General features: G+C 39.4%; 1 protein-coding gene across 2 annotated transcripts; it reads left to right on the forward strand.

Moving 5' to 3' along the window:
- The first annotated feature begins 1,730 nt into the window (after positions 1-1,730).
- On the forward strand, positions 1,731-19,532 carry LOC307023192 (occludin). 2 transcript variants are annotated; one of them, XM_079656303.1, is made up of 9 exons: positions 1,731-1,985; positions 6,771-7,398; positions 8,273-8,464; positions 8,702-8,869; positions 12,947-13,110; positions 16,015-16,233; positions 17,444-17,615; positions 17,796-17,837; positions 18,394-19,532. In XM_079656303.1, the coding sequence occupies exons 2-9, from the start codon at positions 6,790-6,792 to the stop codon at positions 18,490-18,492; spliced, it is 1,665 nt and encodes a 554-aa protein (XP_079512429.1). In that variant the 5' UTR covers positions 1,731-1,985; positions 6,771-6,789; the 3' UTR covers positions 18,493-19,532. The 2 variants fall into 2 exon arrangements, with proteins under 2 accessions (XP_079512429.1, XP_079512428.1); XM_079656302.1 differs by lacking the exon at positions 1,731-1,985 and having other exon boundaries at positions 6,438-7,398.
- The last annotated feature ends 538 nt before the right edge of the window (positions 19,533-20,070 follow it).

The raw sequence follows: 20,070 nt of genomic DNA on the forward strand, positions 1-20,070 counted from the left end.
CACAAACCATTTTTTTTTTTGACTGACCACACAGTTTTCTTTTTATGAGCCTCTACCAAATGGTCGAGCTGGCCTTCTATGGTAAAAGTAATTATCATATACAGTACAGTATTTGTATGCATCAAACTCAAATAAAACACAAACTCCAATACATTTGTTTCTTTTATGGAAAATGAGCAATATATACAACCAAATATATTCATAAAAGATAATAAATTATAATTGTAAAAAAAAAAAAATGTAAAAAAGTAATATAAAGTGTTTTTCATGATAAAAAAAATACTTGCTCATCTTACTGTATATGCTGAATTGGCCTAACAGGAAACCACTGGCCTAACAGCCAATGTCTATATCCTGTGTTGGCCTAACTTGCTCATCTGTGTGCAATTTTGGGCTGAATGCCATGCATGAAAGGTGCTATATAAATTATTATCACTCTTTAACTCTGAGACTCATAAGGCAGTATAGATTTAGTAATATTAGCATGAATCTAGCCGTTTATTTACCATATTTTATTGGAAAACATCTCTGAAACTCTGAAAAAGTCATATTGCTAGCTTACCATAAAAGGCCAATTCGACCGATTGGTTGAGCATATTTTCCAAAAAATTATTACACCCTTGTTAAAACTTTTTTTGTGCATCAAGTTATCTAATTATGTTCAGTCAGTGCCCTGCCACTAAAATATGTCGAAAGGGATATGGTTACCTTACAAAAGTTGACCAAAAAGAGTGATTTCTTCAGCAGTGATTTTTAGCATTGCCAACTTCCTCAGTGGAAGCTAGCTTAAGGGCTTTCTGTTTGAACCACAGTGACATTTAGAGGTTGTTTTGTGCATAACATGTCAACCAAAGGGTAGAGCTGGTTGAAACAGATGGAGTGCAACTTTTTTTTTTTTTTTAAACAGATATCCAGACGCGAAATGTGCTCTACCAAAGGGTGGTGCTGGCAGTTAAAGGGTTAATAATGTGAAATATAATCAACACTTAAATAAGACTTTAGTTACACCTGGAGTAAATTCACAAATACTCCGCAGTATACAAAGTAATTAAATCTAGCTGCATCTTTACCAGCTTTGATAACATCAATAATTATTATCAAAACATATATTATTCTGAAATAGACCAATCTGCACAATGAGTACTTTTTTATGCTGATACTTGCAGGACTTTTACTTGTAACAGAGTATTTCTACACTCTGGTAGCCTACTTCTACTTTCACTACAAGATACTAAGTACTAATCCCCCCCTATAACATCTCTGCCTCAACTGTCTTCTGTGAATAAAGCCAATTTTCCGAACCTAAAACATAAGATTATAATTCATTGGATTTATATTTATAGTAACATCTGTAAATTAAATAAAACTGTCAAATAGGCTATTGGTTGAGGAGGAGTAACAGTTGCTTTTTGAACTAGCCTATAGGTTTAGAGGTAAGGAATCATGAAAAGAAAAAAACTTAAACTAAACCTACCTCAGATTTGTATTTAAATACACTTACTTTGCACCACTGCTGTTTAAGAACTATTTTGTCTAGCGTTAGACTACGATGATAGTTGTTTCAAATGTATGGTTATATAATTTATTTAATATGAAATCTTAATTTTCTCCAGTGTCTCTGTGTCCCTTTATGCTCTCTGTAAGCCGCAGATAGCCCGCCCTCTGGCGGATGAGCCTCAGCGGTGTAGCGGTGCTGCGGTGGGACGGCGGGCCTCATCACCGCGGACAGGAGGGACAAAGCACTTGTTCAGTTCAGAGGCTGTGAAGGAAACCGTTGTCTCTCCGTCCGCCCGGGACAGCAGCTTAAAGTCGCGGCTTTAACGGATACATTAAAAAGCCTCACTTTATTTTTAATATATCGCGGGACATTCATTTCCTGACGGCCGTTTTATTTTTTTCTCAACTGTTCAAAACTTTAAGAAGAAGGAGAGTTTTGAAAGGAAACGCTCTGACTGTGCTTTCTTTCCCCCTTCCTTGATCCTCAGGTAAGACAACATACACAGTTGAAACTAAAAGGTGATTTTAAAACCAGTTTTATAAGTTATTATTCTTGAACAAACCTGTATTATTATTTTTGTATCAAGTGGTTTGAAGTCTTTTACCGTAAAAGTATCTGGGTGAAAGGAGTAACGGTGAACAGGTGGGACCCCTCTTGTTTCCAAAGTAAGGACAGTTAGATAACACCGTTATTGAGTTAGCGAGTCAGCTAGCTACAGGTTGTTAATGGTGATGGAGAACTCCGTTAGAACGATCTACCGGAACAAAACAAAGGCATCAAGAAAACAGCAACGTTAGTCTACTATAGCTAATGGAAAATCTGATGACCTTTTGATTCAAGCCAAGTGCAGAGGTGGGAGAAGTACTCAGATCTTGTACTGAAGTAAAAGTACTAGTACCAGAGTGCAGCATAGTAGCATCAACATAAATGTAGAGTACCAAAAGTTAAAGTACTTATGCAAATTAGCCCATTTCAGAATAATATATATTATATGATTTGATTATAATGATTGATGCATCAATGTGTTTATCAAAGCTGGTAAATGTGCAGCTGGTTTTAATTACTTTGTGAACTGCAGGGTAGCTTGTAAATGTGACTAGGTGAATATAAAGTCTTATTAATGAGTTGTTTATGTTTCACACTATTAATCCAAATGTGCAAAGTAACTAAGGGTATTAAATAAACATAGTGGAGGAAAAGTACACAATTTAACTGAAAATACTCAAGTAAAGTACGAGTCTCTCAAACTTGTACTTAAGTACTTGAGGTAATGTACTTAGTTACTACTATAAGCCTTACGGATCAATAACAAACACGAAGTAACCGTCACAGTAACAGTCCTAAAATAAGATAAATACAAACTTCAGGTTCACAAGTAGTAATCTTTTTGTGATGAGTCTGAAGTTGATGTTACAGTGTGTTTATATATTTTGTAGATTGTAAAGACAAATTAGACACATAAATAATTCTAATTCAACGATTGACTGTATAAACTGTAGTTTACTGGTTGGCGCAATGTCTCATAATGAGAGTTTTGTGATATTGTTCAGGTGCCAGTTATTCAGGTACACCTCGTTCCACTACAGCAGCCCTGTAATAATCACTATATGAAGTAGCAGAATAGAATACCATTTCATTATAGAGTAGAACATTATCTTTAGCTTGCCAAAACTTAGAAGCAACATTCTATATACAGTTTAGCCCTGTAAAATATATGATTAAGCATACAACACAGTTTATAAATTAATAAAATACGTCCACCCAATACTTTCTTTTCATTCAGGTTTATTTAGATCTGTATAATTAACCTTCAGTTATATTATTGGGTGGACAACATAATAAAAACTCTCTTGAGTGCTTCATAATACATAACAAAAACACCACCACAGTCTCTTAAAAGTCAGTTAAGTGGAATCAACATCTCACGTTTTTTTTGAGTTTTTGCAACTGATAGCACGGCTTGTTATTTTCCACAATTTTGACTGACTTTTATACAGCCCAGGAGATTTTTCAGCTGGGTGTGTTTGCGCATTAAGTCTTGGCTGACTCCTGTGTGTATGCACATGATGTGGGCCCCAGCCTACATCAGGCAGGGGCCTAATTGTTTTTGACAGATGTGAGACATGTGACTGTATGAGTGGAATTCCATTATCACCAGCAGATGATAGAGTCTCTGTGTTGTAGAGGAGCTCAGGCTGCGGCTGGTGGGTGTGGGACCTGACCTGTGACTCTGGTCCAAAACACTCTGCTTTCTGCCCAGCATGAACATAAGATTTGTTATCCAGTTTTAGACAAACAACACTTTAGTACTACGACTACTGCTACTACTACTGTTTCTCCTACTATTGATGTGATGCTGCTGCTTCAGAAAAAGTACACTTCACTTGTTTTAGGGAATTTGCTAGTAAATAACCATAAAGCTTTGCCTTTACATAAAAGCAAATGTCCCTTATAAGGTATTGTAGTTTTGTTGATCTTTACTATCAGTAGGACACCCTCACATATTTATTGTCAAAGCACTGAGTCTACTGTTCTAACAAAACATATTTAAATGATTGATTCATCTGCATATTTTTTCTGAATAATTGATAACTTGGTCAATAAAATGTCAAAATATGATGAAAACTGCCATATAGCCCAGGTTAATGTCACAATTAGCTTTGTTTTATCCAACAAAAAGTCCAAAACCAAATGATTTTCCCTTAAAGGTGGGGTAGGTAAGTTTGAGAAACCGGCTCGAGATACACTTTTTGTTATATTCCATGGAATGCTCTTAACATCCCGATAGCAACGAATATCTTAAGTGCTTTGACAAAAAATCCATTAAAAAATGTCATCCGTGGAAGCCGTAGTACTGTAAAAAGCACGACCAATCATTTTAGCCGGCTCGGCTAAAATAACTGGATGGCCTACCTGCCTGTCAGCCTTCCATCTGTGCACAAACTTATCTCGTGCCCTCATTGGTCATGTGCACGTTTGTGTGTGTTGGAGGAGGGGCTCTGTAAGGAAGTGGAAGATCTTTTCCGGCTGTGTACTTTCAAATTCTAACGCACTCGAGCTGGTTTCTCCAAAATTACCTACCCCACCTTTAACTATTACTATAAAACCGGATGTTTGGAATTATTTTTGAAAAATCAGTTGAACCATTGCCGCTCTATGAGGAAAAAAAGCTGTCCATGTAATTTTTGTATCCTAAAGAATATGACCCCTATTAACAGCTACCTTTTAATAAAAAATCCTACTTTATTACATTGACAAAGATGCACTAGAAAAAACCCAGTTGGGGCTCCCAAAGTAGACTTTTCCAGAATGTACAATTGTTTGGTCCTCCTCAGTGTTATTTGGTTTCTCTGAAAGAGCCTGTGCCTCAGACTGCTTCCAGCCACTTATTGATATAATCAAATACTGGCAGTAGAAATTACACTAAGACCTACTGGCTTAGGAGACAGCCTGTTGATCAACAATAAAGGACACATGACACCACTGTATGCACAACATCCACCTGTCCTCCCCTCTCTGTGTTTCTCTCTCCTGCCCCCCCACAGCAGCACAGAGGAGTCCTTGTTTGATCCTCCAAAGACAGTGCCCCAACTTTCTTTGCTTTTTTTTCAACCCAAACTCCATGGCAACGCTGTTCCCGTGACAAGCAGCCTTGACTTTTGCCCCTCCTGCTCCCGAAACAAAGGCAAGAAGTTATGGAGGGGGGAAGGAGATTAGTGGGACAGGGGGATGAAGGATAAGGAGGAATGAGGGAGGGAATAATGGGAAGGTGTCTGGGATGGAGGCTCTGAGGCGAGACCTCTTCTTCTGTGTGTGCTAGAGACCCTTAAAGAGAGGAGAGTTATCACTGGAGACTGTGGGCAGTGCCAAGAACTGTGTCTCCGTCCGTCCGCCTGTATGTCTTCCTCTCTGAATGGTCGTTACCTCCCTCAAAACCCCACCACGGTGGCTCAACAGGAGCACGATGTTAATGGAAGAGGTTTCTTTCTTTGTTGTTAAAATCAGTGCTGTGGGTTAGAAGATAGAGAGCACCTGCACATGTATTTCTTGATGATAAATCCAATAGCACTTCAAGTTAATAAATCAAGGGCTGTAACTAACAGCTTTAATACAAATCTAAAACTTGCATCCAATCGTTTAACATTGACAACACAATTCATGAACTAACTTTGTCCCATTCATTTTTGGTAAATGAATTGATTGGCTCTATATAATGTTACAATAATGAACAATGTCTATCCCAGTCTCTCAAAGGCCATGTCTTTACATGATTGTTTTTGCTACTAACACCCAAAGATATTCACTTTATTCTGGGAAGAAACTGAGAAAAACAGGAAATCATGGTGTTAGAGAGGCAACAAACGGGAGCCATTTATGCACAAACAATTGTTGCAACATAAAAAATAGCTTGCATCAAAAGTAATAATTAGTTGCAATCATAGGATTAATCTATCAGTCTCAAAGACTCAGCATTGTTTTTATATGCAGGTTGAGATTACAGTTGGCATTCTAGGAAAAGAGGTATTAATGTTTCATATCTAACTTCTTGTCCTCTCCAGTAACTTCGCATGCTGATTACATGCTTTTTCGTTCCAACATGCAAGCAATCCCCCCCTCGCTGTAGGACTCCATGTAGAAGAATGGGCATTGTTAAGTTGTATAAACTGTGTCCCTGGATAAGATTTGTAGCGAGAAAGAAAACAAAAAAATAGCCAGCGGCGGGATGTGAAATGTTCAAAGTCTGGTTGGACATGGTGGGGGCTGAGAGGGACTCCTACAGCCTGTGAAGAGGCAAAAAGGAATGTATTGTTGTTTTGCTGCCCTCTCCGTCCTGGTGCCGACATCTCCACTCTGACTTTGCTGGGTCAGAGACCCCTTTGCTTAAGGTCATTCATCTAATATTTCTATGTTCTGTTGATGTAGGAAAGCAGGTCTGATTTAGTTTATGATATGATCAAAATAAACGTTCTGCTCTTTGTAATTTACGGAACCTGACTGAAAGAAAAATACGCACAAACAAGCCTAACTTGTGCCCTCATAAATCACACTCCCTTGGAAATGGTAAAACATTTACACTGCTCTGTTACTACCTCTCATTACCAAAGACTGTCACGCCTAACTTTCCCATATCTCCACGTAGCATAGCTCATATCAGTGCTGCTGAAAAACAGAAGGGGTTGGCTCTTTCCTTCTCTCTGGAGTACACTTTGCTCTCTCACGACTACCCGCAAACCACCAAAACTTATTTGGTTTTGTTGTTTTTGGTTTACAGTTTGGGACATCTTTGAGCAATGTTTGACAAGCAGCACTACGAGAGTCCACCTGTCTACAGTCCTCCCTTCAGTTCGCCATCCAACAATGGCTATGGCCCTCCAGGCAGCTTCCAGGGCCCTCAGAGTGATTACAACGCATACCCACCTCCACCAGGATCGTACTACATTGAGGACATACCACAGCACTTCTACAAATGGCTGTCACCTCCGGGGATCATCAAAGCCATGATGGGTACGGTGATCGTGCTGTGTGTGGGCATATTTGCCTGCGTGGCCTCCACCCTCATGTGGGACATGCAGTATGGAATGGGAATGGGAATGGGGTACGGCGGCAGTGGGTACGGCGGCAGTGGAGGCAGCTACGGCTCAGGATACGGTGGTGGTTACGGTGGTGGTTACGGAGGTGGTTACGGAGGTGGTTATGGAGGAGGCTACGGAGGAGGAGGCTACGGCGGTAACTACATCCAACCTTACTCAGCCAAAACCGCCATGATTGCCATGGCAGCCATTAATTTTATAGGGGCACTGTCTTTCTTCATCACAAGCTTCTCTAAATCCAACACGGTCCACACTAGGAAGTTCTTTCTGATCCTCCTGATAGCCAGCGTCATCATGGCTTTCCTCGAGGTGAGACTCATTCACATTTTATGGTGTCCTCATGTTTTTGCCATTTTACTTCTCTGTTATTTAGGGTGTCCAATCACTTTGTGTGGAGGACGCAAACCATGTTTTGTTTATTTCCATATTATATACTGGAGTGGCAAGTCCACAAAGGCTTAAAATACACCAAATAATAAATTGTGAAATCACATACAGCACACACAGAGAAATGTTTGCCTCTGTTTAAATTCTGCTGTCTTATACATAGTTCTACATTGCAGGCCAAGGAGAATTTAAAGTGATATGTGAATCACATTAGCAGCATCACAAAAGCATTTTCCTGCTTAAGCATCTCAACATTTCTATCTAATGCACCATCCTGATCAACAGAAAACTGTTATCTCTATCTCTGTTATGAACATTTTATTTATGTGCATGATTTCTTCTGAATACCAGAAGTCTAATCTGAAACAGGACTGTGTGCACAGCTTCACTTTGTTCAGATCCCAGTACTCTACTTCTGAGTTAATTTAAACCATAAACCATATTTATGCTGAGTTAACATACTTTTGTTTTTTACACCGTATTTGTGCTCAGCAAATTCATCGTCTAAGGTGCTGTATAATAATGTTGAGAGTTTCTAGCTGACAAAGTATTATAACAGACTAAAATAATGCTAGATTAGAAAGAGACTTTGAATAAATTGTTGTAATGTACCATTTTTCAGTTACAGGATGTTCAGAAAAATACTTCACTGATATGATTGTTGCTGAATGAGGGCTTTAAGATTATCTGACAGTGTTGCCGTAGTCATATTTGAACTGAGGGAGGGAGTGAGGTGCACTACTATAGGTCAATCTGAAAGATAGACTGATTTTCTGACTGTCAATGCTTTTTCCAGGGCATCATAAGCATTGTCTACATCGTCGGGGTGAACCCTATGGCCCAGGGCACCTCCAACATGATGTACAATCCCATGCTGATGATGTGCCAGAACCTCTACCAGACCAGCTACTCACAGATGGGAGGAGTGGGAGGCTTCCCCATCTACAACCAGTATCTCTACCATTACTGCTTCGTGGACCCACAGGAGGTGTGTAGATATAGATTCACTACAATGAATGTTACACAATGCATACGGTTAACTTTGTTTGAGTAATGTTGCTGTTTCACATGTGGGAAATAGGAAATAATCTGGACTCAAAAAGAGATGTATATTAGTCTCCCATATTACCAGTCCTGTGTTGTTTACTAATCTGTAGTTATGAAGCATTGGTTACCTTTTTGGGTAAATCACATTACATTTGTTTCTTTGTTTTTGCTCTTCTAGGGAGTTGCCATGGTGTGTGGATTTCTGGTCGTCATTGCCTTTGGTGTTGCTGCGTTTTTTGCACATAGAACAAGAGGGATGATCTGGCGCTTCGGGAAACCAAACATTTACTGGGAAAAGCCTCTCGTTGGCGGAAAAGCTTCAGAGGGCAGAGACGTAGAGGACTGGGTAAGAGAATACAGGATAGTAGTAACATAATTTTTTTTATTCGTGCAAAGGGCGGCACACAAAATCTTGGAAGTGACGTACAATACATAGGAATAGAGAGAAACTAGAATTTAGACTAAACAGGACAGGACAAAACAAATTCCCAGTGTACTGGGTTAACATGGGATTTAGAAAAATCACTTTTTCAACCTTAACTGACCTTGAGTTTATGCATGCACAGTTTTAATCCAGCCTAAGGAAAGTTGATGTAATATAATGTTCTCCAACGGATTTGCTAAAAAGGTTAACCACTGTGTTTTTTCTGCGTCAGAGGTTCTACCACCAAAACTAAGAGACATATGCTTTTCCCTATCCGTAGATTCCGTCCCCACATTTGCTACCTGACAAAAATGTGTTTCCAACCATTTCTTTTACATAAATAGTTTTATTGCAAAGTGAAGTCAGGTCATCAGTAATCCTGCTTAGGTACTCATCTATAAAGATAGGTTGGATGATTGTGGTGCAGATAAGGACAACTGCACATTCCCAAGGTTGTTCCTGTTTTTGACAAAATGTGACCAGATGTTGTTTCCCTGTTCAAAACTCTAAATGTTTCAATTTGTGTGTGAGTTGAAAGTCCAGAAATGAGCATCATAACCAGAGCTTTATGAGTTTATAGGTTCCAGCAGGGAAGCGGTCACATTACCGTTACAGTGTTTCCTCTGACTGAGTCACTTTGTTCAGGGTCAGAGCTGATAGAAGTCAGTGATTGTTTGCTCATGCAGTACTACCTGGTTTCACTCTGAGTAATGATTAACCACCGGAGAAGATAGAGAGCGGGCCGGAGGTTTCTGGAGAGCCTCCCTTTTAGGGTTCTAAATATCAACATAGCTAGTCACGTGAGGCTGTTACCTGTGATGCGGGTTGATTATTGATTGGAACTGCCACTTTTCAAATGATCCATGCAGTGAATGACAATGAGTTACAGGAGACCTATCATGAACAACTCTTTATTTCTGACTTTCTGTGAACCAGGTTTAAAACCCTAACACACCCTGCACTTTTTTGTTAGCAATTTTACTGTTTTGTAACTCAAAATATGTTCTTTCGAATATTTCCTTTCTGTTTTCTACATACTGTTGTCACTCAGCATCCTCTCCAACACATTATGTCCACATCCAATGTTTGTTCAAAAGGTTACAAGGCACTGAGGGTAAAGAACACAAATCAATACACACAGACACGCGGCAAACAGTCCTTGCATGCCAATTGCAAAATTGAAATATATGCAGATAAATAATACAGAATCTAAATTCCCTGATGTATGTTAGAAAGACATTACACAACACCTCTCACACGTTTAAAGGGGATACCATTTATTTTGCTTTAATAAGTAGTACACTTAAAGGAATCAGTTGTACGAACTTAGCTCTATAATCTAATCAAACTAGTCAACAAAGGATGCAGAGAATGCTTCGAGTCACACTTTATCCAAGCACTAAACAGACATGCTGTTATATTTGATTATATAGAGCTGTTTGTTGTTGAGTGCTTGTCATTGCCTAGGACATGGCATCATGCACCCAGAGGTGAACAAGCAGAGCAGACAAGAGCAGCCTGGAGTGAATCCTATAACTAACAATAGTGTTGGATAATATAGCCATGCTCACTGATGTCATCGTCTTATTGTAGGTACACTAATGATGTGTACACACATACATCATTTTTTAAATTCTTCTAAATATAAACCATTTGTAATACCGCTGTGACATAGAGATGTTTTGCAAGATAAAGGTTGGTGAAACGGCAAAGAGTTTCCAAGAAGATTCATCTTTGAAAAGTTTAGGGCTTTCAATACTTACAAACCAATCTTTATTCAAGCCCTCAAAGTTTAAAACATGTTTATAGTTAGGAAGGAACATATGTTAATGTGACTCTATAGACTCATATCTTTACAAGAGGTCAGACAACATGAACCTTTATTGTATATTATTTGCATATTTTATATTAAGCCTCAATAAACCCCCTGTTCTTATTTCCCTCTTATTTCCAATGCATTTTGTATTCCTGTGCTACCTGTGTACTGTATCTGTGCTACAAAAAGAGTCATCAGGCTTGTTTGGCTCTTTTAAACACAGAGCCAGTGACAGGCTAAGGTTGTGGTTGCTCTAAGATTGGACCCATCTCTGCTGCTGAGCTCGGGCAGGCCTGGCATGCTCTGATGACCTCACACACTGGCTTCATTCAGCTCGGGGGGGGGGTTGGCATTGTGTCTGCTGCATGAGGTCATCACAGCGGTTCCCGCAGGGCAGTCTTGTATGCTGGAAACACTGAAGTGCTGCACAGATGCAGAGTGAAAGCATCCTGGGCTCGCTTTGTGACGTGTTGTGATCTCTTTCTGGGAGGAGTAGTGTAGAAATATCTAAATGTGATCAGCTTGACCAATATATACCATATCAAGTGGATTGAATATGTCTTCTGTTTTTACTTTGCTTTACATTAAGTGTGATCAAGTGAAAAGACACATGAAAGCTCAACCTCTCTAGTAAACCTGCTTATCTACAGCTGACTTATTTTGCCTTCTAAAGTTTTCAATACAGATGTTGCTGTCCAAGTTGGCATGTTTCACTTGTGATCTGAAAATACATCATTCTCTCTGTTTTAAATAATGGTGATAATGACAATCACTGCTGCTCAGGATAACTTGCTGTAAATACATTCACACCAGTTTTGCAAGTGCATCATCTTTGGCGAAGCACATTCCTGCATTAAGAGTGACATTGTAACTGTGGTTCTACACTCTGACGCTGCTGTGTCGCACACTGAGAGGGCGTTATTAAGACTCTTACAGGAAGTATAGTCTTCAAATCACGCCAGGCTTCTCCTGCAGTTGAATTGAAAGCAACTCTCCCCCACACTGGAACTCCACCCATTATGATTATTGTTTTTTGGGGGTTAGGCTGATGCTCCCACACTGTGAGGAATTTAGGAGATTGCTTCGTAATGTTCCACCCTTGTAAGCAGAAGGGTTTATAAATATTTGAGGAATAGTAAATGTTCACCTCTAAGCAGTATTTAACATCACCCCAAACATGCTCAGTGCTCTTTTATGTACAAATGCAGAAATGTTGTGCCTGATTTAAAACCAGCCTACTTACTTTTACAATAAATAATCTTAGTTTGGGTCCGCTTTTTCTTGTGGGGGGTCTCCATCCTTTTCTGAATGTGTGATACATTTGAAAAACAACCCATGGGTTTTCTTCTTTATTTAAGCCAGTTAGCCTTGCATGAAGCAGAAAAACCCTTCACAGTTTAGACTTTACTGTAGAGGTTGTGTAAAAGGCCACTAATGATTGATCCAGTCACTGGACCCAGTGGTAGGGGGAGAAACAGTGGCCACCCCCGAGGCCCTCATTGTGAGGAATTCCCTCATGCAGGACGTTTGGGCTCACAGGAAGGTCTTGAAAATACAGATTAAGGCGAACCTATTTACAGGTCGGACACAGTTTACTTTAGTTTGAAGAAAGAAAGGAGGAGCACATCCGTTCCAGGTGTTCACGATGACATGAGACCATAGAAAGAAGTGAAAGGAAAGCTGGAATAATAGTCAGATCGTTCTTTGTAAGAATGATATCCTCATGATTGATCGTGTAAGGTTATAAGACTAATAACAATCGGAAAATATTAAGACAAGTCACTGTAAACAAGAATCTTCATCTCTATCCATCCATCTTTTTACACGATAAAGAACACCATTTATTTATTATAGTGTTGGTTTGATTTTACAATTAGCCTTAAGGCATCCATTTTTATTTTCTCTCGACCTTCTCAGGCACAGTGAACCAAATAGATAACCTCCATTTAGCTGAGGAGCTTCGACTGCTGTCCAATTACATGCCTGATGGCTTTAAGCAATACATTACCCTTTTATTGTCTTTAGGAGTTAAGAAGTAAGGAAAAGAAGACAAAATGAATATATAAGAAACAGGATGTTCGTCATAAAATGAGGCTACAGCCTGACCTGATGTTTGTGAGGGGTTCATTTGTTTGTTTTTGTTTGCTGATTCTGTTCCTTCTGCTTTTTCCTGTCTGCTGTAGGTGAACAATGTGGAGGAAAGCCACAGTGTCCAAGACGCCCCTACGCTGCTGGTGTCAGAGAAGGGGGCCGGTCTGCTCAGTGCCTCAGCAAACAGTGTCATCTCCTACCCCCCCGCCAAGGTGGACAGCAGCTCCTATAATGAGGACACCCTCGACAACACAGTGTGAGTGAATCTGTATTCTTCCTCGTGTTGACAAATACGTCACAAGTCACAATGAACATCTTCTGCACTGTGACGAGTGGAAAAGATGTGGGTGCTGTTTACGGAATTTAAAAATGAATACGCTGTAGAGGACTGTTGGCTTCCAGCTACGCCGCTCCCACCTGTGTTGTTATATCAGACAGAATAGAAAAAGGAACAAATCACTACATTTTTCAATATGTAAACAAAGTTTATCAGTCAATAACTATATTTATCCCCATTCGGTGTATTGATACGGCAAAAATGGGATTTAGTTATAGTTTAGTTTCTTTGTTTATAGTGTCGTGATTGATCAACTGTCACAAAAGAACAGTAAATGGGGCAGCTTTAGCCAACATGGCTCATTTCCAGCTGTTGTCCCCGGCCAGTTGGTAATAGACACCCTTAAAATCCCAACATATCGACAGCATTATAAAAAGAGGATGAAAGACAAGTAGATACAGGCGAAAGAATAAAAGAGAACAATAAACAACACACGATGCAATTATTCAGCACAAATAAAACCCAGGGCACAAGACTTGGACCGATTATAAGACAGTACAAATATGACAGATGACAAAGTGTATAAAGTTGTGTTTAAATGTATTAGTTTGAACTAGTGCGAGTTGGAGTTGGATTTCATACGGCGGAAACTGTAGATGTGACGGACGGGAAGAGTCACACAGGAAAGGAGGAAAAGGAAAGACAGGCTTTCTTATATCCTTTCGTTGGAAAGTAAATATCCCGCAGAGTACTTGTGCAGTGCCAGATATTTTCCAACAGACATTAACCAGCTTATTGAGTACATTTGAACTTCAGAGAATGATACCAGCAGATAAAAGAAAAGTGAGCACAGACTCAATACAAATTGATTCAACTTTGACATCAGGGTCCGGTGAACCTGCATTTCAGTTTCCTGAGACAGATTGCGCTTCACTCGGCTAGCCACAAAGATCAATGCACATGGATCAATATGAGAAAGTGAAGGTAGCGAGTGGCCCCAAATCGCACTTGACTGTTTAAGATGAGTCCCCCCTGAGGTTTAACAAGAAGACAAATAGAGGTGTAATAAGACAAGAGTGCTCACAAGGATTTGATTTCATAGTGAAACCAGAAATGTCATTGTTTTATTTGACTGTGTCTTTAAGAGATACTTAAGCTGTAAATCTCTTTCCAATTGGACAGATGTGCGGAGAGTCCAATAGTAGAAATAAAGCAGCTACAACATTTAACTCTGTATAGATACCACACAAACAACCAACCTCAAACATGTGACTAACACAAGCAATATCTAATCACTGATGTGGTTTAAAGCCCTTGAAAGTATGGCCCTGCCCACAAAATGAGCTCTGTTCGTGACCTTTGAGCCCTTGTTGGATTAACTTTTCCGTTTTTTTTCTTCTGTTCATTAAAATCTCTGAGGAAAGGGAGAAAGCAGGATGTTTGTGAACAAATGTATTTGCTAGTTTCCAAAAGGTAGAAAGGATTTCTCAAGCACCATGTTTGCATTATTGTCTTAAAGTCTGTGTGTAGCCAAAAGGACATGGCTCTTCACAGTTTCTTACCATCTCTGATACTTTGAAAAAACCAGCCAAGCTAGTTTTTAGAAAATATGCTCCTAATGACATGGTTAAGGTGCACTGCAGTTTATCAACAGGATTTAGATTTGTTCCAAAGTCCAGAATATTATTGAAATCATTTCCTTCTCTCGAAAAGTAAACATAGCTTGCATTTTCATAAGCAAAAGAATGTCAGGGTGCTCTGTTTTCTGAAAGAACTTGTAATATCCTCTACAAATCCCCTCAGACCTTCAACATTGAGCATGTTTCCTCCTCACATTATTAAAGAGCTGTACCTGCCTCCCGGTCACTGAGGGCCCTCTGCGTGGCATGGAGTCACATTGTAGGGTGTGAGCCACAGTAATGATTAGTGGTTCAAAGTGTTTACCTTCCTTCATACAGTATCTGTCTGTCATATCAGTTCATATGTGTTTTCTGTAAGCACTGTCTCACATCAGACCGTCCCTTAAGTTGTTATTTGGGTCATGATGTTCTTTTAGCATAAATTGGTTTATATGGTCAAGGGCATAGTTTCCACTGGGGAAGGGGAAATATTCCCCAACCTCCCCCACCACACACACACACACACACACACACACACACACACACACACACACACACACACACACACACACACACACACACACACACGCGCGCGCACACACACACACACACACACACACACACACACACACACACACACACACACACACACACACACACACACACACACACACACACACACACACACACACACACACACACACACACACTGGGTTTTGCTTTTATAATCTATCCGGTTTGAGCTTCTCTGTACTTGACATCGCTGTGAAAATGTGTGCATTCTGTATAGGAACTCACTGCTAATAGACGCTAAGGGAACAGTATGCAGGGGGACACTCTAAACAGAATCCAAGTATTAATATTGTATTTGAGAAATGACTAGATTAATAATTATTCGAATGAAAGATGGAATCAAACTCCATCCTTTGCCGTTCAAAAAAGGTTATAAATCACACTATATTGCAGTATGTTACTGAATGTTCAAAATTGCAATTATATTGTAAAAATAAGATATTGTGGGGCCTCTGGTGATCCCAAACCTAGGCAACAGTAAAATACACATTGCTTTCATTCTGACTATAAACGACTGAATTTCCCCAAGGGGATAAATAAAGTTCCAACTTTTCTTATCTTATCTTATCTTTCAGTCAACAACCTAACCCTTTTAAGGTTTTATTTTGAATAATATCTCTCCTTTCCCGTTAACAAGACTTTTGATCATGTTTTATTCTAAAGTGTCCATGTTTATGTTGCTGTCCTGCAGGTACTCGGAGAGGACCATCAGCAGACCATCTGAGGCGTACTCCCACGGTGGAAGAATCAGCTCCAGCCCCTCAGAGGAGACCAGCGGGGGCCGCAAACCCTCGGCCAACCGGGGCAAGAGACGCAGACGTAACCCAGATATGGACGAGTCGCAGTATGAGACAGAGTACACCACAGGAGGAGAAACGGGCAATGAACTGGATGGAGAGGAGTGGGAGAAGTGAGAATGATTGTACTTTTTGTTTCTCTGAGCTGCTCATCCTTTGTCCGGATTAACGATGGAAATGTCTTTATCCAAGAACACTCAACGTAGATTGCTGTCGCTCCCTCAGGAGCAGACCTAAATTGTTGATTAAAATGAATGACTGTAAGCTTAGAAAACCAAGCACACATACGCATAGTGACATGATTAACAGGAACATGCAGAAGAACATCTTTTGGATAGAAGTACAGAACAGTAAATAAACAGATGCTTAAACAGCATAGCATGGGAAAGGCTACAGTCTGTCCAGGAGAGTTAATCCTCTGAGGCATGCCAGTTCACATGGGCTGTACTCAGGAATAATGAGAGAATTGGGCCAAAGGTACAAAATATGGGAGTCAATCTAGTTTATGAGGAAGCTGTTATGTTTAGCTGTAGTTCAATTCACTCAATGTATTCCTCCTTAATCTGAGCTCTGCGTTGCTTTGGTTCAGCAGCAAATGTTTTGAAGTCTTTCTACACTCTTCTAAATAAGGGTTCAAGAAGAGTTCTTTAAGAGACTAATGGCTCAATTGATCAATTTGAAGTTGGTTAAAATATACAATATATGGAATTTAATTTGTTTGCGTTATCTATAGAATACAATGTTTCTTTGAACACTCCTCAGGTAAAGAGGGTGATGTGGCCTTATGTATTTGTGAGCACCCTTTAAAGCTATAGCTAAGATGATTCAATGTTTAGCCCTTTTATGAACCAGGTGGGCCATTTTGACAAGATCCTACCAGGAACCAAAACGAGTTCTCGTATGTGCTAAGACAAAGACATGCTTCTCAAAGTCAACTTTATTGTCAATCTCAAAATATGTTTGTACACACAGAAAGATCTAAGTACTGTTTTTTTTGACTGATCTAAGACTCAATCATTTACAAAAACAACACAAAATAACCATTTACAAGTAAGCAAGAATATATATGAAAAAGAAGATGTACATAGTGCAAAAGGGAGTGCAAAATTGTCCATAGTAGCGTAAAAGTGACTGACTGGATCTTTTGTGTCTGTGTGTGTGGGGGGGGGGGGGGGGGGGGCTATTAAATTCCTGGTTCTAGTTAGCACCTTCATTGCTGATGCAGATTGATCTCTCACCTCTTCATCTTTTTTACTTTCACCCCTCCTCCTCCTCCTCCTCCTCCTCCTCCTCCTCCTCCTCATCCTCCTCCTCCTCCTCCAGCACGTACCCAGACATAACTACTGATGATCAGCGTCATGAGTATAAGAGAGAGTTTGATGCCGACCTCAGGCGATACAAGCGCCTGTGTGCTGAGATGGACGACATTAACGATCAGTTGAACAAACTCAGCCGGCAGCTGGACACGCTGGATGAGACCTCTCCCAAATACCAGGTCAGATATACTCAGTGCTCACCTCCCACACTCCCGAGGCAGGCGTGTTTGAGCCTAAACTGAGTCTCAGTTAGCATCAAAATGATATACAGAAATACAGGACTTTATTTGTTTATTAACCTAAGATTGTTTGTTAGGGACACAGAATCATAACAAATGTTTTTCCTATATTTTCCACAGGCTGCAGCTGAGCAATATAACCAGCTGAAGGATCTGAAGCAGGTGGGGAGACTTCTCTGATGATACAATTAATAACAAGCCTCCATAATAAGCTAATTGTTATTTTCTTCATCATTAATAAGATGATTCTTTTGGTGGTTTGGTCTATAAATGGTTAGAAAATAGTCAAAAAAGCCACCCCATTTTCTCAAGGCGATGTTTTAAATATCTTAAGCATGAATAATAGCAATTCATAGTTTATCGAACTAGTTTTTGGTTATTTTTCTGTTATCTGACTTGATTAGTATAATGAACTTTGACTTTTGGACTCACCACATCACACCATTTATTAAAAATGTATTGCATGTATTTTTGAAAGCATTACGTTCTTAACATCCAGCTTCACAATGAACTCTCTTTAAGTTTTAATAGTATTCTTTCCAACATAAAATATATTTCCGAACCCTTTTCCCTGAATGTTTATCACAGCACTAATATCACTGTTTATTTGGAGCAGAAGAGCTTACATTTTCCCTGTCTAGTATTATTTAAATCCTTGTGTTTGTATTGTTTGCTTTGTATTATTTCTGACTTTTCTGATGCCCTTCCTCCTCTGTAGACTTCAGATTACCAGACTAAGAAGAAAGAGTGTCGCAGCCTGAGACACAAGCTGTTCCACATCAAAGGCATGGTGAAGGACTACGACAAGAACCACTGATGAAGCCACTGAGTCCTGACACCCACACACACACGGGCCAACACACACTCCAAAACAAAGACTCATGAGACATGCCAAGACCAAAGTTACCTGTACAGAGCCGACACGTACACATAGGGAACATACTGTATGTTAATAATGATGATCGTGATCAGTTATGTATAAAAACATGTTTTTGTCTAGAAATGGAAGCAGGGCGCTTAACTGTTGCCACTCCCACAGCAAACACTGCCTTTTCCAAAGATTCAGCTCATTGGTTTGAGTGTTCAGGAGGGTGTGGTTATTTGAAGGTCAGCTGACCTTCAGACACCTGTGATAACACTGCTCCGGCTCTGTTTGCTCTCCATTTTTCTTCGTTTTATCTCCTCAGATTAGATGTGGAAAAGTATTGAAGAGAACGTAGTGAAGGCTGAGACGAGGACCTGATTGTTTTGCAAACAGTATCTTTAACCCTTAGCATGGCGTTATCTTTGTCACAAATTAACTAAAGTTGTGCTTTTCTCATCTTCTTTGTCAGTGTAACTAATTTTAACGTCAGTGAAGTAACTTGCTATCGGCCGGGTCCATTTGTCTTCACTGTATTTTCTAAAACTTAAGATTTTTATACTGGTTATCATAGATGCACTGAGACCAAAAAGGGCACCAACTGGCCAGTGAAACTTGTTGTATTGTATATATTTAAAACGAATCATGTTCATACCAAGTATCAAGAACACATTTACAGTTATAGCAGATATTCTAGCATGTGGGATGACGTTATGTGTTTATTTGTACATAATCAAGACCCATAGTGGCATTTTTTAATCAAACAAGTTGTGCTTAAGCTATGCAAATTAGCTAACAAAAAATCCACTGTTTCATTACATTTTTTATCATGTTCCTCAACAAACTAGAAAACACTGTTTCTGTCTATAAGCTACACTTACCAAAATGAAAAATGATCATCTGCTGATTCCATATGTGATCATTTTTGTATTAATCCACTTCATGTGCAAAGTGTTTGGATCCTGTGTACATTATAAAATTGCTCAGAAACCCTTTTGATTTGTCATGCATTTGTATTTTTACGAAGAACTTTGTTGTTATTTTACAAACCATTTGCAAACCATTTATTTTTGTATGGATTTATTTTCTTTGATGCTATTATAAGACCAATTTGTGTAACTGTACTTCCAAAAGGTATGATGTCTAAAAAGGATTGTGTTCAATAATAATAAACATTTCTAATTATCTGAAAATTAATTAAACATGTCCCTTATTTTTTTGAATAATTCATCCATGTTTTGCTGACCCTGCTGATTTTCAGATATCCGCAGCTTTGTGCATCTGCAGTGAGCGTCCAGCAGGGAGCAGGAAGACTTCAGGAAACGCCAATGATCCAATCACAGCAGCTTAAGGTAAGCTGCTACTGCCCTCTTTTGGTAAACTACTTAAAATAAACTTTAACCAGAGCTGTTCAGCACAAGCATTTGCTGTCCAAATTCCTTAACTCACTATAGTATGCACTTCTTATTTTTTTGTATTAGTATGTATACAAATACAAATGATCCTTAATGCACAATTCAACTTGGGAATGCC

This window comes from Notothenia rossii, assembly GCF_949606895.1.
Source record: "Notothenia rossii genome assembly, chromosome: 1".
Lineage (NCBI taxonomy): Eukaryota > Metazoa > Chordata > Actinopteri > Perciformes > Nototheniidae > Notothenia > Notothenia rossii.